Here is a 19,329-nt window from a genome sequence, read left to right on the forward strand (position 1 = left end):
CAGAGAGAGTGACAGATGCCACATATACTTATTCTGAGCTCAGAATTGTACATGCAGCTCTCTGTGTGAATGAAGGAGTACTTGCAGAAGAGCCAGGACAGAAATTCCCTACCTCAAGTTTTGTTTTAAATTTTGCCTCCCTTACAGGCCTGTGGTCTGAAGTCTAGTGCTTCATCCTTGGAATCAGAGAGTCAGGGCCGAGCTCACAATCCCCTTTGTGTCTCAAACTCTGCTCTTGAATGCACTTTCCTCTTCACAAAGCAGCATGTGAGAAAAGAGTTTAGGTGAAATCACAAGGGCAGTCTTTGCCCTGGGCACAGTTTTTTCCAGGGCACGTTTTGCTCCTCACACCACCCATGCCAGCCCTCTTCTGCTTTGCAAGTGCGATTCCACATCCCAGCCCCTCAAAGCAGTGTGGGGCTGGCAGGGCATCAGGACGATGTAATGGGCATGTGCCCTTCCTGCTGCGTCTTCCTCATGTCACCCACCCAGCCTGTCACGGATGCTTTAGTTGTGACCCCTGCATTCCAGGGGGTCGAGCTTGATGACCTTTGGGGGATCCTTTCAATTCTACATTTTTTTGTTTATTTAGGTGAATATATAGGGTCCCCAAGGGACGCGGGTGGCGCTGTGGGTAAAACCTCAGCGCCTAGGACTTGCCGATCGCATGGTCGGCGGTTCGAATCCCCGCGGCGGGGTGCGTTCCAGTCGTTCGGTCCCAGCGCCTGCTAACCTAGCAGTTCGGAAGCACCTCCGGGTGCAAGTAGATAAATAGGGACCGCTTACCAGCGGAAAGGTAAACGGCGTTCCGTGTGCTGCGCTGGCTCGCCAGATGCAGCTTGTCACGCTGGCCACATGACCCAGAAGTGTTTGCGGCCAGCACTGGCTCCCGGCCTATAGAGTGAGATGAGCGCACAACCCTAGAGACTGGCAAGACTGGCCCGAACGGGCAGGGGTACCTTTACCTTTTACTATAGGGGCCCTAAAAAGGCCTGCAGACAGGGCCTAACGGACCGTTTGTCCATCATCACAGCCATGCGTTGAAGTCACTCAGAGTCTGCTCACAATTGTTCCTTTCCAGTCAAATTCTACCAGCGGCTAGAATTCATCTTGGCCCCATGGGTTTACCTGCCCCATGCCTGGTCTCACATAACATCAGCTGATGGACATGTGAATGTGGTTTGGATCACGAGCCCAATGGAGAGGCTTGGTTGGCCTAACTGCTGCAGGTCAGAAGTCCTTGTTGATTCCCCGCAAGGAGCTTTCTCTTCCTGTGTAGATTCTCTTGAGTGATTGACAACTTTTAGGGTTCTGGATTGTGTAAGAAAGTACCGTAAGGACAGCAAGCTACAGAGGCTCTCTTCTGAGAACACAGTAGGTGATGAAACTGGCAGCAGGGATGCAATGGAGGAGAAGGGGCAACAGGCTTGTTCCTGCTCCCCCCTCATTACAATGCCTTGAAAACAGTTGAAGGAGGCTGCTGAGGGATTATTCTGTGTGGATCATTGTCTCTGCTACCTCCAATGGACCAGCTGAGGCAAAGGGATCATTATTCTCTCCCCTGTTATTATCAATTACATGGTAATAATCTGCTTCTGATTAGACCTCCATAGTCTTCCAGGAATCCAGTCTAAAATGAATTAAAACCCTCTCTGCCATCCCCAGCAAATGCTAAGGTGCTGCTGACTCGTTTAGTGAGCTTTCCCCTGGAGTTGGATCCTAGGCCTTGGGAATTTAGCTGGTGCATTCGGAGAGTGCCATTGAAGGCAAGCTGCTGTACTGAGGCTGTTTCTAATGCCAATGCTGAGTAGATGTAAACAGGGAAATCTCTGTCTAGGAAATTGTATTGTTCCTAGTATGGCAGTGTTGATGCTGTTAATCTTCTCGCTGCCTCAAATGGGGAATCTGCCAAATGTCAGTCGGAGCATCAGTCACCTCCATATTCCACACAAGTACTATCAGCCAGGTGACCTTATCATTGGTGCACTAACTTCTCACATCTTGTCCTCTGTTGACTATGAAACCTTCATACAATGGCCATCCATCCATCAGATTCTTAATCCATTGTAAGTGTTGAAAATTTTCAATTCCCATGTGATATTAATTCTTAAGTTACCATGTGGGCTCAGAAATACTTCCTATTTATTTTATCTATGGAGATTTATTACTTATAGAGAGGGGTGCAAAATATCCCTCCCCACCACCTGAATTTTAACATCTAAAATGATCAAGACAGACAATAAATTTCTCGTCAAGCCTGTAGGAATGAGGTGGATTATCTAGGATCCAACTTTGAAGCAAAGAAAGAGCAGTCTTCCAGTGAGATATGACATTATGTTCTGGGTGGTGTGTTTCTCTCCCACCCCCAAGCTCCCCCACCCCATTTTCCAGAGCAGTGCTTAATGGAGAGGAGGAGCCATGGCCACGACCAGTCACATGGATGTCATAATCTAGAGAGCCCAGCATTCTGATGTCAAGAGGAAATGGGTGAATGGCCAGTAGGAACCATTGGTCTACCTAGCTCAGGCCTGTCTACACAGAGTAGCAGTGGCTCTCCAGGATTTCAGACAGGGGTCTGCCCCAGCTCCACCTGTGTGCTAAGCAGATGCTCTACCATTGGGTTTTACAGAATCTTCAAAGAAAAGGTACACAGAGTAATTGTCAAAACATTACAGGCAACAGAAGGTTGGCTGCTATCGGGGGCAATAGCTTCATTGATGCATGGGAAACTGAGGTGGGGTTCCAGAAACCTGCAAAAGGGCAACAAACTACAAGAAGGACGCAGCTGGAGAGAATGATTCCTAGTTTCAGTTTTCTCTACTGAAAGGCACAGAGAATGAGAAACAAGCAAGATGAATTGGAGCTTTTAATACAGGATGGCAAATAAGACCTATGACCTAGAAGGCGAGTAGGCATTGCCTCAGGGTTCAAGATTTCTTTAACAGATTGGAGGATTGGGTTAACAAATGAATTTGAATAGGGACAAATGTAAGGTACTGCACTTTGGCAGCAAGTACCAACTTCACAAATATAAGTTGAAGGACACCTGGCTTACTAGGATCTCGCCATCTTAGTGGAATTCAAGCTTCACTTGAGTGAACAGTGCGGTGCAGTTTTTGCTGTATGTGTATTTAAAACAAATTCTTTATTGGTTTAATTAAATCTGCCTGTAAGCTGCCTTGTTGCTTCCTAGCACAGAAAGACATGGAACCTAAGTTTCTTTAAACAGATTGACCAAAAATGGTACACAGCAATACGCTTTGATGTCCAACTCTCATTGCAGTGTTGTACCAAAATACTATCAGCAAATTCTGGCCTTGGTGTTTGCAGTCAAGGAAATCAACAAGAATTCCAATCTATTACCTAATGTCACATTAGGATTCCACATTTTTGATAGTTACTTCAGTGAAAGGATGACCTACTGGGCCACTTTGGAGCTGCTCTCTACACACTACAGATTCGTACCCAACTACCAGTGTGACAAACAGAAAAATCTGATGGCCGTCATTGGGGGACTTGACTTTGAGGTTTCCCTCCACATGGCAGCCATCTTAGGTGTCTACAAGATTCCCCAGGTAAGAGTCAAACATGGTGACTCATTCTTCTTTCCTCTGTCCTGTTGAGAAAAGTTTTGCATTCCATCATAGCCCTCTTGACAATTTCAAATTGTATTCAATAAAAGCTTTCATCCGTCTTCATCCATTTCCCAACATGTGCATGTTCTTCAGAGGGTATGAATGGAACATTTTGCAGATACAGTTGTACACACCTGCTCTATGTATGCGAACAGCTTGATCTGCCGGCCTCAGGTAGACTCCAACCAGGATGAATTACGGAGGCTGCTCATCAGTGACTTGTACATTACCTTAATTAATTTGACCTGGACAATTTGGGGCTGTCAGGGGTGCCATCAACAGGTCACTGGTTATCTACCTAGTGAAATCAGAGGAGCAGAGAGAGCTTTTCAATGGTTCCATTTTAATCCACAGGAAGACAGAAAGACGTGAAAGTATGCTCTCACCCTTGAGCTAATATTGCTCAGATTGCAACTCCACCATGCACCGACAATTTCTTCCTAGAAATCAGATGCCTCCTGCTGCCTATGGTGGCTGCTAAGACCAATTCTCTTTTGGGTTCTGCAGAGCGTGTCTTGACCTTGTGGAAGGAGGGGGCTCTGACAAACTCTCTTGAGAGAGAATGTCACTTGGCTGCTGTAATGTTTCTAAGAAATCTGACTCCTGTCTTTGTTCATTGCTAACTTGCTCTGGTTCATCATCACTTATTATTTCCCAGGTGCTTTTTCCTTCTCAGGTGTGACCTCTCTCAAACCACCACACCATACTCTCCCCCCTTCCTTCTTTCTGGAAGGTTCTTAGGGTGCTGCTCTCCACCACTCCTCCTCATCTCCCCATTTCCTGACGGGCTTACTAAGACAGCAGGTCCAAAGCACAATGGTTTCATCATTGCAATCCACACATAACCAATGTTTCTACTGCATTAATGGGAATTAAGTGTCCGTTTCCTTCTAGCTCACTTATGGCTCCTTTGCCCCAGAGGATGCTGGTCGAAGCCAATCCACTCCCTTCTACCGGATGGTGCCCAATGAAGCCCATCAGTACACTGGGATTGTTGAGTTACTTCTCCACTTTGGATGGACGTGGGTTGGGTTGCTCGCTGCGGATAGTGAGAGTGGAGAGAAATTTATGAAAATCCTGCAAACTCTGCTTTTTCAGAGAGGTATTTGCTTGGCCTTTTCAGAGAGAACTCCAAAAGGCTCATATTTTGAAGAGTATTATCACATGATTCCCCAGTGGCTCCAAGCCTATCTTGCTATTGCGGAAAGCAAAGCCAATGCTGTCATTGTCTATGGAGAAGCCAAGTCCATGTTTTTTTTGCAACTATGGCTAGCAGCAGGGGGTGCAGAAAATGTGACATCTATGGAGAAGGTATGGATTATGACTGCTCAATTGGATTTCTCAGCAGTGGCCTTTCAAATGAGTCAGAGTATGCAACCATTTCATGGCTCCATCTGCTTCACAGTGCACTCAAAGGAGGTGCAAGGATTCAAGACCCTTCTTCGCTCCCTCAATCCTTTCATGGCAGGTGAAGATGGTTTTCTTCAGCAGTTCTGGCTGCAGACATTCTATTGTTTCTTTTCAAAATCCAGTACTGAGTTCAGTGAACCCTGCACTGGACAGGAGAAGCTGGACAGCCTCCCCTCGTCTGGCTTTGAGATGAGCATGACTGGCCACAGCTACAGCATCTACAATGCTGTCTATGTTCTGGCACATGCCCTACATGATGCCATGTACAGATCCAGGGCAAAAGACAGAGGAATTGTGAGAAGATGGAGACCGCAGCTTCAGAAATCGCAGCCTTGGCAGGTAATGGTTCTTTTGTTGTTGTTGTATATCTTTTAATTATTATTTCATTTTATATTGTTGATAAAGCAAAGATAACGCAATTTTAACAACAGACAAAAATTGAAAGATGAATAACCAAACTGAAAAATAGGCAGGTAGGGTGTGTAGTTGCACGTGAGTTAAATAAAGACTTTAAAGTCCAAATTAAGTCCAATTGTATCAGATCACCAAGCACAGTTCCAGATTTGCCAGGTTTTGGGGGAGGGGGTTGTTTTGAAAACGTTGGTTCTGCTGTATATGCCAAATCATATGAAACTTGTCTAGTCGTCAAAATCTCAAATTATTTGTGATTATCTTTGCTATAGCTATATTCCAGAGTGAGTGGTACAAAGTGTCCAGCATCAGATTTTTGGGCTGTGTTCTATTGAGTTGCCATTACTATGAATGCTGCCACTTTAATCTTGCCAATTTTTTTGGCAACATATTTACAATGGTATCATCAGAAATACACAGTGACATTCATTTTGGACAACAAACCATCTTTTTATAGTAATATTTATCATTTCTGAGAAAATCGGATACAACCCACTCACCTGAGCTTCAGCTCTTCAAAACAGCTAGGTGTGATATTGTCAATGGCAATTTCTATCTCAACTAGAGTCTTAAGAGTGACACCTGTTTTGCCTGTTCCTCCCTCAGTCTAACCCTCCCCCCATTTTTCTGTTCTTTCATTTATACCCTTTCTGCATTGAACTTCATGGATGTTTGCATGATGATTTTGGAAGTCCTGTTTAAGCTTTGAAATACATATACAGTGTGGCTTAGTCCTATACGGAGGAATCTACAGAGGAAAGAGAGATTAAATTTTACTGTTATTATTGCTATTGTTATTATTTTGTGATTATATGAAATCTTGTCTACTGCCATGGAAGAGGCAATGGCACTTTAAAAGGCGATGCTGAACATAAGATAAGGTTGAGTTTTAAACAATTGTCCTTTTCCTGCCATCTCAATGCAGCTCCACCCATTTCTTAGGAGTGTCTCATTTAACAACAGTGTGGGAGAAGAAGTGTCTTTTAGTGAGAACAGGGAATCAGAAGCTGGGTTTGATTTTACCAACTTGGTCACTTTCCCAAATAACTCCTTCATCAGAATGAAGGTTGGATGGATGAATTTGGATGCTCCCCCAGGAAAAGAGTTTTCCATCAATGAAGACAAAATGGTGTGGCACAGGAGTTTTCACCAGGTGGGGCATGATTTCAGGAAATTGCAACTCCAGTGTGTCCTAAATGTGATGTTTGCATCTCGGAAGCCTAGCGGAGACATGGATCCTGTATTTTCTCTCTCTTGTTGTTTATGAAAACCTCTATGAATGTTGTGGGGCTCTGATGCCTTGAAGCAGGCCAGGACATAGTTCATTATTATATGCTTGTTTGTTTATTGCATTTTTAGTCCACCTTTCCTTTGCTTGCTTCCCATTTTATCCTAATAACCAACAACCCTGTAAGGTAGTGTAGACTGAGAGCAGCAGTGACTGGCCCAAGGTCACCCAATGAGTTTCATTTGAACCCTGGTCTTCCACTTCCCTGTCTAGCACATTCTTTAAAGATTTATAGGCCAGCAGAGTGTGACCTAAGCCTAACCTCCAACCAACTTCTCTGGGGAGAAAGAAAAGGGAGCTGAACCTGGAGACAGACGAGGCAGACTTCTGCAGAGAATGCCTGGTTTGAAGGCTAGTAATTCTCAAGTTATAGTAGCAGAACTCTGGCAGAGTCCAGCACTATCCTTGTTTTTGAGGCTGCTTAAGTTGTGGAATGTGTGTGGCGCTGTTGCCTAAACCACAGAGCCTAGGGCTGGCCGATCAGAAGGTTGTTGGTTCGAATCCCAGTGACAGGGTGAGCTCCCATTGTTCGGTCCCTGCTCCTGCCAACCTAGCAGTTCAAAAGCATGCCAAAGTGCAAGTAGATAAATAGGTACTGCTCCAGCGGGAAGGTAAACAGCATTTCCAAGCGTTGCTTTGGTTTGCCAGAAGCGGCTTAGTCATGCTGGCCACATGACCCAGAAGCTGTATGCCGGCTCCCTCGGCAATTTCTCCCATCCACTTGATCCCTTGCACCCCAGAAAATGGTGTTCAGATTCTCCAAAGGTCCATTATTCCCCCTGTGCTAAACATTTCCTTACGGTTAATTAAAATTCACAGGTGCCACCCCTCTCTCAATGCAACAGAAATTGTCCTTCTGGTACTAGGAGAAAAAAGAAGGAAGGGGAGAAATTCTGCTGCTATGACTGTGCTCCATGTTCAGAAGGCAAGATTTCATACCAGAAAGGTAGGAGACATTAGGTAGCTTTCAGATAACTCAGATTTCCTGTGAAGGGTCTGTGGCAGTGGGAAAGGTGTCACAGTTGCTGCTATTGATGTAGGTCTGATTTCCATGGTGATTGAAGTTCACAGACTTGGAGCTCTTCATTGCCACCAGCTGATGGCCCAGCATCGGGGCCAAACATTTTCAAAGAGGCGCTTTGCAAGCCCAAATGATCAGATGATGGTTGGGGTTTACAAAGCACACTGTTACCTGCCCTACACCTAACATCAGAGATGACATCAGATATAGGGCCCGTAGGTGTAACTTGCTAAAATGGCCCCATGGGTCAGAGGTTTTCTAACTGGATTACCTGGGTGGTGATGGAGATGAGTTGCAGCAGTGCACCTGCAAAGCACAGGCCTCCTGCTGTCCAGACCCACCACCTTACTGTCCAGGCAAGAGACTGTGATATCATTGTCTGGGGGAGGGGGGTCCAAAGCTCTTTCTCCCCATGCTAGTCACTCCTGTGTCTGAAAAGGATTGTCTCTTGCACATCCATCTGGTAAGTCCCATACTGCCAGGAGGATGCATACCTACTCTCAAGTTGCACCCTTAAAGGGAATCCTTTCTTCTTTTCAGACATGAATGACTGTGTCGGATGCTCAGAAGATCACTATCCAAACAGGAACCAAACACAATGCATTCCAAAGTCCATCAGCTTCTTGACTTTGGAAGAACCGCTTGGGATGAGCTTAGCTTTTGGCTCCGTATTCTCCTCTTTGCTGACCATCTTGTCCCTCGCCATCTTTATGAAGCATCAGGACACACCGATTGTCAGGGCCAATAATCGGGACCTCACCTACGTTCTCCTCCTGTCTCTCCTTCTCTGTTTTCTCTGTCCCCTCATCTTCCTCAGCCGACCAGACAGAGTGACCTGCCTTGTCCGACAAATGGCTTTTGGTATGGTTTTCACAGTGACTGTTTCTTGTGTGTTGGCCAAAACCATTACCGTTGTTCTGGCATTCATGGCCACCAAACCAGGATCCAGAATGAGGAAATGGGTGGGGAAAAGACTGGCAAGCGCCATTGTGTTGACATGTACTATTATCCAAGCTGGTATTTGCACTGTGTGGCTGGGAACTTCTCCCCCGTTTCCCCATTTTGACAAGCATTCTGTGACAGGAGAAATTATTCTGGAATGTAATGAAGGGTCAGCTGCCATGTTTTACTGTGTCCTGGGCTACATGGGCCTCCTGGCCATTGTCAGTTTTGTTGTAGCATTTTTAGCCAGGAAACTGCCTGACAGCTTTAATGAGGCCAAATTCATCACCTTCAGCATGTTGTTGTTTTGTAGTGTTTGGATCTCCTTTGTTCCGGTTTACCTGAGCACCAAGGGAAAACACATGGTGGCTGTGGAGATCTTCTCCATCTTGGTCTCCAGTGCTGGTTTACTGGGTTCCATCTTTTTCCCCAAATGCTACATTATCATATTGAGGCCTGATCTGAATGACAAACAGCAGTTAATAAAGAAGAAATAGCAAAATATCCTGTTGTCACTATTTTTTGTTACCCCAGAACATGGGTAATGATTTTGCTGCCGACTCCTTGATATAATTTAATTTTATTTGTTTATTGAACTTGCTATGTGCATTAAAAAAAATCAGATGGTTCTCCCCCACCCCGAGATGTGGTCCCCACCTTTGGGAGCCCAAGGGCAGAATTGGAAAACTGAGGAACTCTTGTGGACACAAAAAACCACCAATTTCACAGAAGAAAGTGTGGAGATGCTCAGAAACTCCACCTCCATCCTTTCTTGTAACTTGAATCCATTGGTTTGGGTCCTACTCTCTGTAGCAAGAGACAAGCTTGCTGCATCTTCCATGTGACAGCCCTTGAGGTATTTGAAGATGGGTATCATATCTCCTCTCAGTCTCCTTTTTCTAGGCTAAACATACCCAGCTCCCTCAACCATTGCTCATAAGGCTTGGTTTCCCACCCATCATCTTCCTGGTTGCCCTCTTCTGCACATGTTCAACACCCATTTTACCAGCTTCCTCATGAAAATATCATGGTGGACTTTGCCAAAACTCTGACTGGAATCAAAATAGACTATGACCACAGCATTCTCCTGATCCACCACATTTGTAATGCCGTTTTGCTCCTCACACCACCCATGCCAGCCCTCTTCTGCTTTGCAAATCCGATCCCACATCCCAGCCCCTCAAAGCAGCGCGGGGCTGGCAGGGCATCAGGAGGATGTAATGGGCATGTGCCCTTCCTGCTGCGTCCTCCTCATGTCACCCACCCAGCCTGTCACAGATGTTTTAGTTGTGATCCCTGCATTGCAGGAGGTCTACCTTGATGACCTGTGATGGGCCCTTCCAATTCTTCAATTCTCTGTTTATTTAGCTGAATATTTAGGGGCCCTAAAAAGGCCTGCAGACAGGGCCCAATGGACCATATGTCCATCATCACAGCCATCATCACATTTTTTTTATGTGCATAAAAAAAAATCAGATGGTTCTCCCCCACCCCCGAGATGTGGAAAGTTTTTTCCAGGGCACGTTTTGCTCCTCACACCACCCATGTCAGCCCGGTTCTGTTTTGCAAGTCTGATCCCACATCCCAGCCCCTCAAAGCAGTGTGGGGCTGGCAGGGCGTCAGGAGGATGTAATGGGCATGTGCCCTTCCTGCTGCATCCTCCTCATGTCACCCGCCCAGCTTGTCACGGATGCTTCAGTTGTGATCCCTGCATTCCCCTGGGTTGAGCATGATGACATTTGGGGGCACCTTCCAATTCCACATTTTTTTGTTTATTAAGTGAATATATATAGGGGCCCTAAAAAGGCCTGCAGACAGGGCCCAATGGACCGTATGTCCATCATCACAGCCATGGCTTGAAATCACTCAGAGTCTGCTCACAATTGTTCCTTTCCAGTCAAACTCTACCAGTGGCTAGAATTCATCTTGGCCCCATGGGTTTACCTGCCCCATGCCTGGCCTCACATAACATCAGCTGATGGACATGTGAATGTGGTTTGGACCATGAGCCCAATGGAGAGGCTTGGTTGGCCTAACTGCAGCAGGTCAGAGGTCCTTGTTGATGCCCAGCAAGGAGCTGTCTCTACCTGTGTAGATTCTCTTGAGTGATTGACAACTTTTAGGGTTCTGGATTGTGTAAGAAAGTACAATAAGTAGAGAAAGCTGCAGAGGCTCTCTTCTGAGAACACAGTAGGTGATGAAACTGGCAGCAGGGATGCAATGGAGGGGAAGGGGCAACAGGCTTGTTCCTGCTCCCCCCTCATTACAATGCCTTGAAAACACTTGAAGGAGGCTGCTGAGGGATTATTCTGTGTGGATCATTGTCTCTGCTACTTCCAATGGACCAGCTGAGGCAAAGGGAACATTATTTTCTCCCCTGTTATTATCAATTACATGGTAATAATCTGCTTCTGATTAGACCTCCATAGACTTCCAGGAATCCAGTCTACAAAGAATTAAAACCCTCTCTGCCATCCCCAGCAAATGCTAAGGTGCTGCTGACTCGTTTAGTGAGCTTTCCCCTGGAGTTGGATCCTAGTCTTGGGAATTTAGCTGGTGCATTCGGAGAGTGCCATTGAAGGCAAGCTGCTGTACTGAGGCTGTTTCTAATGCTAATGCTGAGTAGATGTAAACAGGGAAATCTCTGTCTAGGAAAGTGTATTGTTCCTAGTATGCTGTTAATCTTCTCGCTGCCTCAAATGGTGAATCTGTCAAATGTCAATCGGAGCATCAGTCACCTCCATATCCCTCACAAGTACTATCAGCCAGGTGACCTTATCATTGGTGCACTTACTTCTCACATCCTGTCCTCTGTTGACTATGAAACCTTCATACAATGGCCATCCATCCATCAGATTCTGAATCCATTGTAAGTATTTCAATTTTTCAATTCCCATGTGATATTAATTCCTAAGTTACCATGTGGGCTCAGAAATACTTTCTATTTATTTTCGCTATGGGGATTTATTACTTATAGGGAGTGGTGCAAAATATCCCCTCCTCTTACACAACATAGGACCAGTCTTAGACTTAACCCTCCCCATCACCTGAATTTGAAGAAGAAGAGTTTGGATTTCATAGCCTGTTTTACCACTACTCTAAGGAGTCTCAAAGTGGCTAACAATCTATTTTCCCTTCCTCCCCCCATAACAAACACTCTGTGAGGTGAGTGGGGCTGAGAGACTTCAAAGAAGTGTGACCAGCCTAAAGTCACCCAGCAGCTGCATGTAGAGGAACTGAGAATCGAACCTGGCTCACCAGATTACGAGTCCACCGCTCTTAACCACTGCACCACACTGGCTTAATGGAGAGGAGGAGCCATAGCCACAACCAGTCACATGGGTGTCATAATCTAGAGAGCCCAGCATTCTGATGTCAAGAGGAAATGGGTGAATGGCCAGTAGGAACCATTGGTCTACCTAGCTCAGGCCTGTTTACACAGAGTAGCAGTGGCTCTCCAGGATTTCAGATAGGGGTCTGCCCCACCTAAGCAGATGCTCTACCAGTGGGTTTTACAGAATCTTTAAAGAAGAAGTACACAGAGTAATTGTCCAATCATTATAGGCAACAGAAGGTTGCCTGGTACCGGGGCAATAGCTTCATTGATGCATTGGGAAACTGAGGTGGGGCTCCAGAAACCTGCAACAGGGTAGCAAACTACAAGAAGAAAGCAGCTGGAGGAAATGACTCCTAGTTTCAGTTGTCTCTACAAAAAGGCACAGGGTATGGGAAACAAGCAAGATGAATTGGAGCTTTTAATACAGGATGACAAATATGACCTAGAAAGTGAGTAGGCATTGCCTTGGAGTTCAAGATTTCTTTAACAGATTGGAGAACTGGGTTAACAAAATGAATTTCAATAGGGACAAATGTAAGGTTCTGCACTTAGGAAGTACAAACTTCACAAATATAAGCTGAAGGACACCTGGCTTACTAGGATCTAGCAATCTTAGTGGAACTCAAGCTTCACTTGAGTGAACAGTGTGATGCAGTTTTTGGTGTGTGTGTGTTTGAGTCAATTCCTTTATTGGTTTAATTAAATCTGCCTGTAAGCTGCCTTGTTGTTCCCCAGCACAGAAAGACAGGGAACCTAAGTTTCCTTAAACAGATTGACAAAAAATGGTACACAGCCAAACGCTTTGATGTCCAACTCTCATTGCAGTGTTGTACCAAAATACTATCAGCAAATTCTGGCTTTGGTGTTTGCAATCAAGGAAATCAACAAGAATTCCAATCTATTACCTAATGTCACATTAGGATTCCACATCTTTGATAGTTACTTCAGTGAAAGTATCACCTACTGGGCCACTTTGGAGCTACTCTCTACACACTATAGATTTGTACCCAACTACCAGTGTGACAAACAGAAAAATCTGATGGCAGTCGTTGGGGGACTTGACTTTGAGATTTCCCTCCACATGGCAGCCATCTTAGGTGTCTACAAGATTCCCCAGGTAAGAGTCAAACATGGTGACTTCCCCTCATTCTTCTTTCCTCTGTCCAGTTGTAAAAAGTTTTGCATTCCATAATAGCCCTCTTGACAATTTCAGATTGTATTCAATAAAAGCTTTCATCCGCCTTCATCCATTTCCCAATGTGTGCATGTTCTTCAGAGGGTATGAATGGATCATTTTGCAGATACAGTTGTACACACCTAGTCTATGTATGCGAACAGCTTGTTCTGCTGGCCTCTGGTAGACTCCAACCAGGATGAATTACGACGGCTGCTCAATAGTCGCTTGCACATTACTTTAATTAATTTGACCTGGACAGTTTGGGGCTGTCACTGCTGCCATCAACAGCTCACTGGTTATCTACCTAGTTAAATCAGAGACACTGAGAGAGCTTTTATATTCTTTTACTTTAATTCACAGGAAGTCATGAAAGTACACTCTTGAGCTGCCACCAAACCAGCTATTGCTTCCTAGAAATCAGTCCTCTCCTGCTGCCCATGGTGGCTGCTAAGAAGAATTCTCTTTTGGGTTCTGCAGAGTATGTCTGGTCCTTCTGGAAGGAGGAGGCTCTGACAAACTCTGCTGAGAGAGAATGTCACTTGGCTGCTGTACTGTTTCTAAGAAATCTGACTCTTGTCTTTGTTGATTGCTACCTTGCTCTGGATCTTCATCACCTATTATTTCCCAGGTCCTTTTTCCTTCTTGGGTGTGACCCGTCTCAAACCACCACACCATACTCTCCTCCCTCCCTTCTCTCTGGAATGTTATTGGGGTACCACTCCTCCTCATCTGCCCATTCTCTGACGGGCTTACTAAGACAGTGGGTCCAAAGCACAATTGTTTTATCATTGCTATCCACACATAATCAATGCTTCCACTGCTTTAATGGGAAATAAGTGTCTGTTTCCTTCTAGCTCACTTATGGCTCCTTTGCCCCAGAGGATGCTGGTGAAAGCCAATCCACTCCCTTCTACCGGATGGTGCCCAATGAAGCCCATCAGTACACTGGGATTGTTGAGTTACTTCTTCACTTTGAATGGACGTGGGTTGGGTTGTTCGCGTTGGATAGTGAGAGTGGAGAGAATTTTATTGAAATCCTGCAAACTCTGCTTTTCCAGAGAGGAATTTGCTTGGCCTTTTCAGAGAGAACTCCAAAAGGCTCATATTTTGAAGAGTATTATGACATGATTCCCCAGTGGCTCCAAGCCTATCATGATATTGCAGAAAGCAAAGCCAATGCTGTCATTGTCTATGGAGAAGCCAAGTCCTTCTGTTTTTTGCAACTATGGCTAGCAGCAGGGGGTGCAGAAAATGTGACATCTATGGAGAAGGTATGGATTATGAGTGCTCATCTGGATTTCTCAACAGTGGCCTTTCAAATGAGCCAGAGTATGCAACCATTTCATGGCTCCATATGCTTCACAGTGCACTCAAAGGAGGTGCAAGGATTCAAGACCCTTCTTCGCTCCCTCAATCCTTTCATGGCAGGTGAGGATGGTTTTCTTCAGCAGTTCTGGCTGCAGACATTCTATTGTTTCTTTTCAAAATCCAGTACTGAGTTCAGTGAACCCTGCACTGGACTGGAGAAGCTGGACAGCCTCCCCTCGTCTGGCTTTGAGATGAGCATGACTGGCCACAGCTACAGCATCTACAATGCTGTCTATGTTGTGGCACATGCTCTACATGATGCCATGTACAGATCCAGGGCAAAAGACAGAGGAATTGTGAGAAGATGGAGACCGCAGCTTCAGAAATTGCAGCCTTGGCAGGTAATGGTTCTTTTGTTGTTGTTGTATATATTTTAATTATTATATCATTTTATATTGTTGATAAAACAAAGACAAACTGTCAGGGAACTGCCATCGGCTCAGGGGCAAGAGGGGAAAAGCCAAATGGATTACAGAGAGCCCCCAAAGATTGTGGGAAGCAGCACTTCCTCAGGGGAGTAAGGTAGCCACGCCTCTAGTGGAGAGGAGATGCAGGGCTCGAAGGAGGCGAGGCGGTGCCAGGACACCTTGTCTGAGCAAAGCTGGGAGGAGAGAGGTCTCCCGTTACCCACGCCTTCCTTGCGCAGTAGACTTCCGCGCTGAGAGGGGAGGCGCAGGAGCAGGGACTGAGCAACGGGAGCTCACCCTGTTGCAGGGATTCGAACCACCGACCTTCTGATCGGCAAGTCCTAGGCTCTGTGGTTTAGACTACAGCGCCACCCGCGTCCCACATTAGCTTTATACATCATATTAATTATTAGATTCAGTTCCCAATAATAAAAGGATCCTTCTTACATCCAATAGCTTGTCTGCCCTTCCATTCACTGACATTCAAGGAACCCTTTGGTTTCTTGGTGCTTTCCATGGCTGGGTGACCACTAGGTGCAAGACAGGTGCAGACATGGCCATTATTGCTATTATATTTTATGAAATTCTACACACCGCAGTTTAGAGGCAATTGTAATCTACAATTGCATGAAATTAATTTGAGTTTTAAACAATTGTCCTTTTGGTTCCATTTCAATGCAGCTCCACCCATTACTTAGGAGCATCTCATTTAACAACAGTGCGGGAGAAGAAGTGTCTTTCAATGAGAATCAGGAATTAGAAACTGGATTTGATATTACCAACTTGGTCACTTTCCCAAATAACTCCTTCATCAAAACCAAGGTTGGATGGATGAATTTGGATGCTCCCCCAGGAAAAGAGTTTTCCATCAATGAAGACAAAATGGTGTGGCACAGGAGTTTTCAACAGGTGGGGAATATTTCAGCAAATTGCAACCTAGAAGTATCCTAAACTAATGTCATTGTGGCATAGTTGGGGTTTGGATCCTGTATACTTTTGCACTTACTTCTTACGCAGGCTTGCACAAATGTAGTGAAGCTGTCAACTAGATAGGGACATTATCTTTTGTTCCAGTGCTAAAGAGAATTATTTAAAATTTTGGAGATGAGCTGAGTGGTATCTAAGCCTAACCTGCAGAAAACCTCTTTAGAAAGCAGGCAAGGGGAGCTGGGCCTGCCGATAGACAGGCCGACTTCAGGAGAAAACACTTGGCTGGTTAGGGATAATAAGGTTAAAACATGAATGGATCAGAAATTGTACAGCTTCTTCCTTAAATTACACTTAGTCATCTAAAACTGTTCCTTTTAACTGCAGGTTAAAACTCTGGTAAGTTTGCAAAAATGTATTTTTCCAAGCAATTTGGTCATTAAAGTTACTATTCATATCTAATCTCTCCCTTTCAAAAAATAGTCTTGTTGAAATGGCCATAACTTCAACTGGGATATAAGGACATATTTAGTCATATTAGTAACAGATGCCATTATGGCTCTTAGTCTGCAGTAAAATGCATTTGCATTCAAAATATTCTTAGTATTCAGGGTGCCATTTCTCCAATTCACTTAATTGCTCATAGCCCAGAAAATGGAATTCAGCTTTTCCAAAAGCCAATCATTTTCTGTGCACTTAACTGCTTTCATACTTAATTCAAATTGGCAGGTGCCACCCCCCTCCCTTTGCAACAAAAAATGCCCTCCTGGTTCCAGCAGAAAGAAGAAGGAGGGGGAGAAATTCTGCTGCTATGACTGTGCCCAGTGTCCTGAAGGCAAGATTTCATTTCAGAATGGTATGAGGCACTATATACATGTCGTATTTTTTTGCTCTCAGCTGTGCAGTTCCTCACCACGATCAGCCAGTGATCAGGTTTGCAAAGGGACACAGCACTTGGAAACAGACCCAACCATCAACTAATCACCAGGGCTTGCAAAGTGCAATTTTACCTGCCCTACTCCTAACATCCTAGGTGTGATTTGTCCTAAAAAGCACGATGGGCAAGAGGTTCCCTAGCACTAGATTGCCTGGACAGCGATGGGGGCGGGGGAGTGGAGATTTGTTCTGCCAATGCACCTGTAGAGCACAGGTCTCCCACTGCCCTGCCCTGCCCCCTCACCATCCAGCTAAGCAGCAGAGAAGGGAGCTCCAGGGCACTGCCTTCCCATGCAGCTCACTCCTGAGGAACAACTCCAGTACAGCCAGGTTGTGTATATATTATAAAAATGGAATAAATTTTGATGATATGCACTGTCCAGACTCTTTATGTTCAAAATAGTTTGACTTTCATAATCATATAACTGAGAAGAACATATCTACAATCTCATACTTATTTCACTTTGTTCCTTATAGTGAGTAAAAGTTTCTCCTTATTAACATCTTGGGATCCTCTTTTCAGCAGTCATTCTCTCTCTCTCTCTCTCTCTCTCTCTCTCTCTCTCTCTCTCACACACACACACACACGTGAAAAAACGACAGTTACTCGAATAGCAGTCACAACAGAATGGAATGCCTCTCTCATGTGATTCACAGTCAGCCAATCAAATGAGAGAGCTACTGCTAAACAAACAACAATTCAACATAAGCAAACATTCCCATTTCAGGAAATCAAACCATTATCCTTAATAGATGAGTCTCTTACTGCTTGTAGTATGAGTAGCTCTCATATACAGACCCCTCACCTGCGATATCCCCCTCAGACAGACATGTCTCAGGAGGCCCTGACCCAGCCCACTAGTTCCCTCCCTGGCATTTTCAGTTAGCAACTCCTCAAACCTCTCCCATCCTGATCCAACCACCCCTCCAGGACATGTTTTCAGTGCTTATGAAAGTAAGAAGCAGCAATACTCTGCTGTCAGGAGGGGGCTGCAGAGCACCAACCTCCCACACCAACCACTCCTGTGTCTGGCTAGGGACACCTCTCATACATCCAAGTTGAGGTACTGCACAAATAAAGTTAAAGGTAAAGTGACCCCTGACCATTAGGTCCAGTCGTGGCTGACTCTGGGGTTGTGGCACTCATCTCGCTTTACTGGCCGAAGGAGCCGGCGTACAGCTTCCGGGTCATGTGGCCAGCATGACTATGCCGCTTCTGGCAAACCAGAGCAGTGCACGGAAACGCCATTTACCTTCCCGCCGGAGCGGTACCTATTTATCTACTTGCACTTTGACGTGCTTTCGAACTGCTAGGTTGGCAGGAGCAGGGGCCGAGCAACGGGAGCTCACCCCGTTGCAGGGATTTAAACCACCGACCTTCTGATTAGCAAGTCCTAGGCTCTGTGGTTTAACCCACAGCCCACGTCCCACTGCACAAGTAGCTGCCCTCAAAATACACTTGACTAACATTCAATTCTTTGTTTCCCCCCAGACATGAATGACTGTGTCGGATGCTCAGAAGGTCACTATCCAAACAAAGACCAAACACAATGTATTCCAAAGACAATAAGCTTCTTGACGTTTGAAGAACCTTTGGGGATGAGCTTAGCTTTCCTCTCTGCCTTTTTCTCACTGCTCACAATATTGGTCCTAGTCATTTTCATTACACATCAGAACACACCACTCGTCAGGGCCAACAACCGGAATCTGACTTACATGCTCCTCACCTCTCTTCTGCTCTGCTTTCTCTGCCCCTTCATCTTCATCAGCCCCCCAAGCACAGTGACTTGCCTTCTTCGACAAGTGACTTTTGGTATCATTTTCACAGTGACTGTTTCTTGTGTGTTGGCCAAAACCATCACTGTGGTTCTGGCCTTTGGGGCCACCAAACCAGGATCCAGAATGAGGAAATGGGTGGGGAAAAGACTGGCAAGCACCGCTGTGCTTTCTTGTTCCCTTATCCAAATTGGTATTTGTGCTGTGTGGTTGGGAACATCTCCACCTTTCCCCAATTCTGACTTGCACTCTGTGATGGACAAAATAATACTAGACTGTAATGAAGGGTCGGTTGTCATGTTTTACTGTGTCCTGGGCTACATGGGCTTCCTTGCTTTTGTCAGTTTCGTTGTAGCATTTTTAGCCCGGAAACTGCCTGACAGCTTTAATGAGGCCAAATTTATCACCTTTAGCATGTTGTTGTTTTGTAGTGTTTGGGTCTCTTTTGTTCCAGTGTACCTGAGCACCAAGGGGAAATACATGGTGGCTGTGGAGATCTTCTCCATCTTGGCCTCCAGTGCTGGCTTATTAGGTTTCATCTTTCCCCCCAAATGCTACATCATTGTGTTGCGGCCTGATCTAAATGACAAACAGCAGTTAATAAGGAGGAAACAATAATATATCCCACTGCCAGTCTTTTCTTTCAGACTACTCTATAGTTAATATTCATATGCTCTCCATCATACAGTTATTT

General features: G+C 45.2%; 2 protein-coding genes across 3 annotated transcripts; both read left to right on the forward strand.

Annotated features, from left to right (window-relative positions):
- Positions 1 to 2,508: 2,508 nt before the first annotated feature.
- On the forward strand, positions 2,509 to 9,209 carry LOC308460392 (vomeronasal type-2 receptor 26-like). 2 transcript variants are annotated; one of them, XM_080976731.1, is made up of 4 exons: positions 2,509 to 3,575; positions 4,530 to 5,384; positions 7,564 to 7,690; positions 8,306 to 9,209. In XM_080976731.1, exons 1-4 carry the CDS (start codon positions 3,264 to 3,266, stop codon positions 9,202 to 9,204), a joined length of 2,193 nt encoding a protein of 730 aa, XP_080832857.1. In that variant the 5' UTR covers positions 2,509 to 3,263; the 3' UTR covers positions 9,205 to 9,209. The 2 variants fall into 2 exon arrangements, with proteins under 2 accessions (XP_080832857.1, XP_080832856.1); XM_080976730.1 differs by lacking the exon at positions 2,509 to 3,575 and adding an exon at positions 6,382 to 6,609 and having other exon boundaries at positions 3,626 to 5,384.
- Positions 9,210 to 12,178: 2,969 nt separating this feature from the next.
- On the forward strand, positions 12,179 to 19,269 carry LOC308460604 (vomeronasal type-2 receptor 26-like). Its single transcript, XM_080977190.1, has 5 exons — positions 12,179 to 13,161; positions 14,076 to 14,930; positions 15,678 to 15,905; positions 16,653 to 16,779; positions 18,352 to 19,269. Exons 1-5 carry the CDS (start codon positions 12,850 to 12,852, stop codon positions 19,251 to 19,253), a joined length of 2,424 nt encoding a protein of 807 aa, XP_080833316.1. The 5' UTR covers positions 12,179 to 12,849; the 3' UTR covers positions 19,254 to 19,269.
- The last annotated feature ends 60 nt before the right edge of the window (positions 19,270 to 19,329 follow it).

The sequence above is a fragment of the Podarcis pityusensis genome, assembly GCF_964106645.2.
Source record: "Podarcis pityusensis genome assembly, chromosome: 13".
Classification (NCBI taxonomy): Eukaryota; Metazoa; Chordata; class Lepidosauria; order Squamata; family Lacertidae; genus Podarcis; species Podarcis pityusensis.